General features: G+C 27.7%; 1 protein-coding gene across 1 annotated transcript; it reads left to right on the forward strand.

Moving 5' to 3' along the window:
- The first annotated feature begins 3631 nt into the window (after nucleotides 1-3631).
- Nucleotides 3632-9815, forward strand: LOC120088750 (auxin transporter-like protein 2). Its single transcript, XM_039046187.2, has 8 exons — nucleotides 3632-3856; nucleotides 3935-4123; nucleotides 4482-4594; nucleotides 4699-4882; nucleotides 4957-5054; nucleotides 7751-7958; nucleotides 8966-9223; nucleotides 9317-9815. The coding sequence occupies exons 1-8, from the start codon at nucleotides 3701-3703 to the stop codon at nucleotides 9566-9568; spliced, it is 1458 nt and encodes a 485-aa protein (XP_038902115.1). The 5' UTR covers nucleotides 3632-3700; the 3' UTR covers nucleotides 9569-9815.
- The last annotated feature ends 642 nt before the right edge of the window (nucleotides 9816-10457 follow it).

The raw sequence follows: 10457 nt of genomic DNA on the forward strand, positions 1-10457 counted from the left end.
ATATATATATATATATATAGTATTGTATGGTTTATCTTGAGATTTTAAGCTAGATCTTACATGTTACATTGTTGTTCAATTATACTCATATCTTAGGAGAGTGATAGCAAAAATTGTACTCGTATCTTAGGAGAGTGATAGAGATTGCTGACGAAGGGCTTATAATACCTAATTTAATTGGCTAGTTACAAAAAAATTTAAATTAATAATTAGATGAGAGAAAATGTTGACTTCGAAAAAGGAAGCTATGACTTTAGACTTCTAGATCTAGGTAGTTGGTATTAATCAATTCAAGAGTTAAATAGCTCGAACTCAACGATACATTAACTAATTGGTATTGTAAAACATCTCTTTGATTGCGATGAATCTTTTTCTATTGTTGCTATAATTTAGTTTAAAATCATCACTTGTAGATCCTTAAATAAAATTTGAAGAATTTTCTAATAACTAAGACTCGTTTGGTAATTATTTAGTTTTTAGTTTTTACTTTTGAAAATTAAGCATATAGACATTACTTCCACTTCTAAATTTCTTCTTTAATTATATAGTTTTTATCCATAGTTTAAAAAACTAAGCCAAATTTTGAAAACTAAAAAGCTAGCTTTTAAAAATTTGCTTTTGTTCTTTAAATTTGACAAAAAAATTCAACCATTGTACTTGATAAAAATGCAAATCATCGTAAGAAATAGAGAAGAAATAAACTTAATTTTAAAAAAAATATAAACCAAAACCAAAATGATTATCAAATGGGACTAAAGAAATCAAATATCCAATCTGCACAAGACCTTTACACCATTTTAACTCTATTCTAATTAAAGTGAAAAATATTCGATTTTTCCCAAAACTCATGAGGGTGATTATGAACTTACTCAGAATATCTATGAAAAATTTGAGAATTTATTCCGTAATTGACCAATATCGTATTAAAGTATGATTACAGTTCTATTGACATATTATAATAAATTAAAATCAAAATATCATTTTAGTCTCTATATTTTGAAATTTATTAAATTTTAGTCTTCAAACATTTCAATTATTGAATTATAGTTGTTGTATTTTTGATAAATCTAAAATTTAATATTTTAAAATTTACTAAAATGGGTTAAATAAAAAAAATATTTTTAATGTATAAAATTGAAATATGTGATTATATCTTTAATATTTATTGTAAAATACTAAATTTCTTTAAATTAAGAAATACCGTTTTCCCTCTTTTTTTGAGAAAATTGAGAATGATGTTGGCTGTGAAAATTTTGTTTTGTTTTTTTAATTATATTATAAGAAAAGAAATGAGAAAATAACGAAGATAACTAACTAATCAAGGAGAGCTACAGTAGTAGTACAACCTTAATATATCATTATATTACTTACTGATAATGTTTTTTTCTTACATTAATTATTGTCTCAGTTACTATGTTTTTTTTACTATTAAATTAATCATATGGTCCTTTGCAAATTCATTATGAGCCAACGTGATACATATAATTTTGCTACTTTCTTAAAAACAGTACTTTTACATCAATCCAAACAAATCTTCTTTTATAATACCTTAAAAAAATATTTTCTTTTTGTAACTAAGTGTTTGAAACTACATGTAATAACCAAAAAGATTATTAATTTAATTAATTCATCTTGAGATCGTGATATTTTAACTAATTGAGCTTTGGTCCAATTTAGCTAAACATAAAATATTCATACAAAATAATCTCTCTAATGTTCTTTTTAATATCACCATTCTGTTATCATTATCATCGTTTAGTCCATTGTTGATATAGTTAATATATATAGACGCAAAGATTAAATATATTTAACTTATTAATTTTGTTTTTAAATATAGTAAAGAATAAATGTGATATCAATAGAGATCTTTTTCCAATAGAGTATCGGTATCGATGTATGATATACGAGTTCCTAAATTTTTCTATATCATGTATAATCTCTCGTTTAAGATTTTTTCTCCAACAAATATGAAGGTGAAATTTAAATATCTGACTTCAAGTGAAAGGAAATGATGTTTTAACTGCGAAGATATGTTTATATTTTGCAGTATTTTTTTTAAAAAAATAAAAATAAAAAATCGATTACAACCCTTATTCATATTTGTAAATACATATAGGAAAGAAAATTATAAATTTCTTCTTAATATATATATGTACCAAAACTTTATTGTAGGGCGAACTAGCTAAATAGCTAGGAAGTGACTTTTAATAGTGATATGCTCCCTAGTGTTCTAAAGAATCCATACAAGAATCTATGATGACATCATAAATATTATTGAAAAGTAGACTAGATAGCAACTCAAGTCTACTACATTAAAAATAAAATTTAAAATAAAGTTGACTAATTTATTCATTAAACATATAATACAATGAGGTGCTATATTTTATGTTTTATAAAGTTAATTTTAAGGATTATTTTCAAATAAAAAAATTAGTCAATTTATTTACAAATATAGTAAAATATCATTTTTTATTAGTGATAGACTGTGATAGATTTTTATCACTAACGAGAGAATTATCATAAATAGACGATAACAACTTGTTGTAACTAAAAATATTTTAAATAGTTTTATCATATAAAACATCTTCTCTAGTTTTAATTCTTCTTAAATAAAGTTTCGTTTTTTTGTTAATTAAGATTAAATATATAAGAAAAGAAAAAAAACAAAACAAAAAAATTGTCGGATTTTTTTTTTAATTATTATTTTTTGGAATAAGATTGTTGGGACTTGAAAGAGGAAATGGGGTAAAGGGCATGTGAGAAAAGTAGGCTTCTTTATCATTTCTCTCATTATAAACCCACCACGGCCCCTTTTAATTGCAATCATACGGTCTACTTTGACATAATTTCCTTTGTTTTGTTTTTTTTTTTCCTTTTCTTATTTTGATTTTTTTTTTTGTCAATTAAATCTACCTTTACCTATTAGTTGGTGATTTTAGATCAATTGATTATTTTTTTTCTAATTAATATTGATTTTTACTCGTACTTCTAAGTCAATATAGAAAATTGAAGGAGAAAAAAATAAAAAATCCAACTAAAAGGAGTTTGGGAAATTCTCGAAATAAAATCAAATCCATCTTTTTTCCTTCTCATCTATAGGTTAAGAGTGTTATATAATTTACTGGTGATTTAACAAGTGACAATGGTTGGAAAAAAATTATCCCTTGTACTTTTGTAGAAATATGTATAAAAGTATCAAAGAAACTAAAATAAAAAAATAAAACTCCAAACCCAAAAAAAAAAAAAAAATTAAAAATTATAACAATTACACAGAGATATCTCTAAAGAAAACATTCTCTCGAAACATTATATCATTCACACACAACTAAAGTTGGTATACTAAGCTCAAAGTACTTTAAATTAGGATAATTTGAAACCAAAAAGGGTGTTTGGAGCTCATCTATTATTCGCACTTTTTCGATGTAGAATAACTACTCTTTTAATATTTTGCTAAAGTTAAACTACGATAGCAGACAATATACAGCAATAAACAGTATCCAACTCTACCTGGCATATGGTCTCAACTAACAAAAAGCAATAGCAACAGGCAAAAGAAAGGTATGTTTCTCTATGTTTGGCAACGTAGCTTTCAGTCTCCCTCTATATAAATACAAACTATATGTAGACAAAACCCCAAGTTGAAAACTCTCCATAAAAACAATCAACGACCTGTCCGTTTGAGAGAGACACACAAGAGAAAATGGAGATGGTGGAAGTGGCAGCAGAGACGACGACAACGATGGTAATAGTCGGGAAGAATGATAATAAGGCTACCGAGGCAAAAACGAAGCTGTCGAAGCTGTTTTGGCATGGGGGTTCATGTTATGATGCTTGGTTCAGCTGTGCTTCAAACCAGGTAATTAAGGATCCTAATAATGTTGGTTTGTAAATGTAATTAATTAATTAACTAATGTTTTGGTTTGAATGAAAACAGGTAGCTCAAGTTCTTCTTACACTGCCATATTCATTTTCTCAAGTGGGAATGGTGTCTGGAATTGTTCTTCAGCTGTTGTATGGATTCATGGGAAGTTGGACAGCTTATCTCATTACTTCACTTTATCTTGAATATAGACTCAGGAAGGAGACACAAAAACCTCACTACTTTACAAACCATGTCATTCAGGTCACAATAACTCATCTCTCTCTTTCAAAACTCTTCAAATTTTTCTTTCAATTTTGAATCGAGATGGTCGTCATAACGTGACTGACAGTTTTGTATAGTTAAATATATGAAAGAGAATCATTAAAAGAGCAATACTTAGATACAATAAGTCTATGCTCCACTTCTTTTACTCATGTATCAATTTTTAATGGTACGATTATTATTATTACTTTTTTTATATGGTGAAGCTCTCCAAAAGTCATTTCTCCTCGAAATCAATATTTGAATTGAGTATTGAATATATTATTTAAAGAAATAATAGTGTAATAACTTAAGTTTTTGAATTAAACAGTAAACCATATGTTTATGGTGACGACAGTGGTTCGAGGTTTTAGATGGGCTACTAGGGAAGCGATGGAGGAACGTGGGACTAGCGTTCAATTGCACATTTCTATTATTCGGGTCGGTGATACAACTAATAGCATGTGCGAGGTAAGACAATTTGGATATAATTAATCAAGTGGTTAATAGTGAAGAAATATTTGGAATTAATTAATAATGTGGAGTTTTTTCTTTTTATAATGATGAATTTGTAGCAACATATATTACATAAATGAGAAGCTTGACAAGAGGACATGGACGTATATATTTGGAGCATGTTGTGCTACCACTGTCTTTGTTCCTTCTTTCCATAACTATAGAATTTGGTCATTTTTGGGTCTTGCAATGACCACTTACACTGCTTGGTATCTTGCCATTGCCTCCTTCCTTCATGGCCAGGTTCTTTTTTTTCCCTTTAAATTTATTTATTTGTTTTTATATTTATAATAATAATAATAAAATTTAATATTTAGGTTGAAGGAGTGAAACACTCGGGTCCGACCAAGATGGTCCTATATTTCACGGGGGCCACTAACATTCTGTACACATTTGGGGGACATGCTGTCACAGTGTAAGTATGGATTAAGGAAATATATATATATATATATATATTTTTGTCATTTATTTATTTTTCTTTTTCTGTAAACTGAAAAAGTTAAAATGAGTGAGCTGAAAATAGCTTGCTTTACCGTTCTCCAAAGATATAATTTTTTTTTTTTTTTTTTTCTGAAAAAATATCTTTTTGGTCTCTAGATTTTGTGGTTTAATTTTCATTTGATCTCTAAGTTTTCAAATGTTATACATTTGGTTCTTAAGTTTTGAATTTTGTTTCAATTTAGTCCCAAAGTTTCAAAATGCTATAATTTTATCTTTGAGATTTGAGTTTTGTTTCAATTTGATTTCTAAGTTTCAAGATTTTACATTTTTAACCTCATTTTTAAATATTCATTTTTAATTATTGACGTCAATTTTTTATTCATTAATTGAAAATAATTATGAGTGAAATTTTAAATTTAATTTTAAAAGTGATAAAAAATAGTGAAACTTAATTAATTATAATTCTTTTAATGACTTTTAATTTATTAACCTAAATTAACACTAATGGCAGAAAATGAGTATTTAGTGAATAATTGAGATTAAAAGTGTAAATCTTGAAATATAGGGGTCAAAATGAAGTAAAGCTCAATTGTCAAAGGTAAAATTGTAATATTTTGAAATCTATGACTAAATTGAAACCAACAAAACTTAAGGACAAAATGTGTAATATTTTGAAACCTAGGGACTAAATAGAAACTAGACCCAAAATTTAAAGACTAAAAAGGTAGTTTTTTTTAAAAAAAAATTTTGTTATACTAAATTTAGTGGAAAATTAGCATTTTGGCGTCTAGATTTTTGAGTTTTAATTTCTATGTTACAAACTATTAAAATTTTTAGTATTTTTAGTACAGCGACCATGGGAATGAGAACTGAACCTTCGACTTCTAGGGAATAATGTCATATAAATTACCGTTGAGTTAAGTTCACTTCCACAAAATGTTACACTTTTAAGGACACTTGAATATTGAGTTTAATTTATATTTAGACTATATTTTAAAATGTTACTGTTTTACACCTTTGAATTGTAAGTTTGGTTTTCATTTGGTTCATACATTTCAATATTTCATACTTTTAATGTGATATTTGACATCAAATAACAGTTAATTTATTTAAAATGAATTTAAGGCTAAAATTATAAGTTAATTTGGTGATGGAAATTAGCGAAAATTAATTTAATTATAAATAATTTAAATCTTTTAAAATAATTAATAGATATTAATCCAATGATTGAAAATGGATATCTAACGAAAATCAAGATTAAAAATATAAATCTTAAAACTTTACAGACAAATTAAAATAAAATTAAAACAAGGACATAAATGTAATATTTTAAGGGACTACAAAATTACATTCCCCTAGGAGTGTAAGTTTGTAACATAAACTTTTACCAAACAATAATATATCTTAAGTTATTCCACTTAAAAAATCCATATATGTGTGTGTAATTCATCAGTTAAAGGTTTGTTTGATATATGTTTTCTTGAAAATTAATCTTATTAAAATTAATTTGACTTATGTGTTTTTTTGTTTTGTGGTTTACCTTATATAAATGTTTTCAAAATTTAAATTAAGTTCCGAAAATAAATAAAAAAACTAATTTTATAAGTAATATTTTAAAGAAAAAAAGAAATCGCTAAAAACAATTTCCTTAATGTTTATTGTATGAATTTGAAAATTTGAGGTTAAAATGGACTAAAATAAATATGGTTTTTTTTTTTCATATGGAGGACTTGATTGAAAAATGAAAAATAATAATAATAAAAAGGAATGCATATTTAGAAAATTGTGTTTCTTTTGTATTATTCAGATATTTGTCTTGATCAGGCGTGTTGGAAAAAGTCTTAATTTTTCCGTGGAATCTCTCTATTTACCTTTACCTTTTTCTTTTTTTAATAATAATAATAATAATAATAAAACTCGGGATTTATTATTATTTTTCTTTAAAAACATGTTAAAAATTTCTTTTAAATTAGAGTTATTTTCAAATAAACAAAAATGGTCAAAATATTTACACATATAGTAAAATTTCACTGTCTATCATTGTGAAAGATCGCGATAGATCACGATAGAGTACTATCAATATCTATCTATCGCGAATAGATTATAATATTTTACTATTAATATCGTATTTTTAAATTTTGGAAAAAAGAAAAGAGATTTCAAATATTAATGTATGTAAACAACTCAAAATAAAAAATAGGCATGCCTACATCCATGGTTTTGAGTTTTATTATGTATATTAATTTGAATTAGAATATTAAATTTGAATAGAATGTCGGGTAGATATAGTGTTAAAGAGTATTAAAAGAAGCAGTTACACGTGATCATTCAATCAGTTTTAAATAGAAGACTTTGAGCATGCGTCATATGACGTCATATAAATTTATTATTATTATTTTGAACTGATAAGACAGAAATGTATATTAAATGAAAGGATTGAGTCGCAAAAATAATGAGCGGGGTAAGTATGTTTAATGTGAAAGGACAATGCAGAAAAATGCTTTCAAAGCAGAGCATAGACTCGCAGGGTAAGTACAAATATGGAAAATGAAATAAATCTTTAAAGGGGAAGAGGGATAAGTTTAGTATTTTATTTTTCTTTAAAAAAAAAGATTAATTAATTAATTAAGTAATGTTATAATGTTTTTGACCATGTAATTAATTATTTAGGGAAATAATGCATGCAATGTGGAAGCCAGAGAAGTTTAAAGGGATATATTTGATGGCTACGGTGTATGTGTTGACATTGACACTTCCATCAGCGGCGGCTGTTTATTGGGCATTTGGAGATTTGCTTCTTAACCATTCTAATGCTTTTGCTCTTCTCCCTAAATCCCCCTTTAGAGATTTGGCTGTTGTTTTAATGCTCATTCATCAGGTAATTTTCAACCTTTTTTTTTTTTTATTATTTCCTTGCTTTGACTATTTATAAAGGTCATTATCGGTCGGGTGAAGTCGATTTTTGGCTAAACTGATATCAATCGTGGTTAGTTTTTTAAACATGAAATATTGACATTTCTGTCCAAATCTTCGTCAATCGACAATTAGTCAGTTTTATGATCTATTGTTTTATTTTTCTTAAGCTATTTCTCTTTCCACCTCACTTTCTCAAACCTCTCTCTTTTTTCCAACTTTTTTTTTTACTATAACCTTCTTTTTCTTTGTTTTAATTTTATTTTTAATCTGCTATGTTTTTTTTTTTCATGAATAAGTGTGTGAGTTGAATTGGGTTGAAGCACTTGTGTCAGGGAGAAGTGGGACGACGTTCTAAAAGACGAGAGTGAGGGTTAAGGGCAGTGCCACAAGCGACGTGTGTGAGTTGTTTAAGAGACTAGACGAATAGGAAAGGGGGCTTGTGAACAAAAAAGAAAGGGGAGGAAAAATCGTGAAACCCTAAAAAGGCTAAACTTTTTTTTTTTTTTTTATTAAATAATAAATATAATAAGTAACTTTATAAAAAAATGTAGTTAGTTGGTTGGGTATGACGAGACTTAAGGTTAGCAATCTACCGACTCCAATTGTTACCCTCTTGGCTCTTTCGACTAATCGAAGTTGGTTTGGTATGGTTTGTTTTTGGTCGATCAACTTAGTTTTTAAATTTATCATACTCACCCCTATTTGTATGTTTAAAAATTTATAGTCTTTGTTTTCCGAGTTGTGTGTGTTGAGGATCCCACGTTAAAAAAAATGAAGAGATCTCACAATATTTATATGAATATTTGCCCGTTGATCATTTTGAAAAAGAATCCTATGTTTAATCTAGTATCCAAATTGATTGATCATGTCATTTAAGAGAAGGATTGATATTGAACAAGTGAGTTAGTGAGGTTGTGTTGTTATTTGTTTTTACTAATGTGAGTTATTTTGGGGTTTGATATCGGACAGTTCATAACATTTGGATTTGCATGCACACCATTATATTTCGTATGGGAGAAAACAATAGGGATGCACAAATGCAAGAGTTTATGCAAACGAGCCGCAGCTAGATTGCCTGTGGTCATTCCCATATGGTTTTTAGCCATTGTCTTTCCTTTTTTCGGCCCCATCAACTCCGCCGTCGGTTCACTCCTCGTTAGCTTCACTGTCTACATCATCCCTGCCCTTGCCCACATGTTTACCTTCAAGTCCCCTACAGCTAGAGTGGTTAGTCTCGTATATATATCTCTACTTTTATCCTACTAAATCTAACCGTTTTAAGTTGATAGGTTACGATAATTTTAATCTTTTATATTGCAGAATGCTGTGGAGCAACCACCAAAATTTGTGGGTAGGTGGGTGGGGACCTATACGATTAATGTGTTCGTAGTAGTATGGGTTTTGGTTGTAGGGTTCGGCTTCGGCGGGTGGGCAAGCATGACCAACTTTATACGACAGATTGACAATTTTGGCCTCTTTGCCAAATGTTATCAATGCCCACCTCCTTTGCCTCCGCAACAACATAACTTCACGGTGGCACCGCCTCCTCTCCACCATCATTACCACCATTGACCGTCGTCTTTTCAACGTTTCGGCTTTTTTTTTTTTTTTTTTTTTGGGTGATGAGAGAGATCTATAGATGGATTAAATTAAGTATGCAATTATTTTCTGTTTTTGATGGAAATTTAATAAAATTTGGGGAGAACTATAGGGTAAACTAGTCTTTTGGAGTGTGGCCCAAGAAGGAATTTCAATGTTATTTGTGATATTCAATGATGATGAGATGATACTGAATTGAATTAAATTTTGATTGATAAAAGATTGCATGGGTGCTATTATAGTGCATGGTAATCTTTTCAATTTAAGCTATATATCTCAATTTAAATAAAGAAAATTGAATTATACTTTTTAGTTCATGGAAAAATATGTTTTTGGTACAAAATTTAAAATAATTACGGAGTGTAATTTTAATAGTGATAAGAAAATAGTGAAACTTAATTAATTATAATTTTTAAAAATTAGTTAATAAACATTGAACGCTCTATAAATGAGTACTAGTTAGTGAAAAATCTAAGTTAAAAATTAGGTATATCTTGAAACCTAGTTACCAAATTGAAATAATACTCAAACTTCAAAGGTAAAATTGTAACATTTTGAAATTTAAAGACTAAATTGAAATCAAACCCAAAACTTATTGACTAAAATAATAGTATATAACATTTTTAAACTTAGTGAAGAACGTACAGATAGTCAACTGAATATACGATGATGGGCACAGTGATACTGACAAAAGAACTAAAACAGAGAAAAAAAATAACACACAATAAGATAACCCAGTTCGGTATAACTTTACCTACATCTGAAGGGCACGAGGCCCAAATTGAAAAGAAGCTCAATAGTGTTCAAAAGGTTTATAAGAAGAACTACTTAATTGATAGAACAACTATCATGTAATACAATA

This window comes from Benincasa hispida, chromosome 10, assembly GCF_027475165.1.
Source record: "Benincasa hispida cultivar pf3 chromosome 10, pf3_genome.v1.1, whole genome shotgun sequence".
Lineage (NCBI taxonomy): Eukaryota > Viridiplantae > Streptophyta > Magnoliopsida > Cucurbitales > Cucurbitaceae > Benincasa > Benincasa hispida.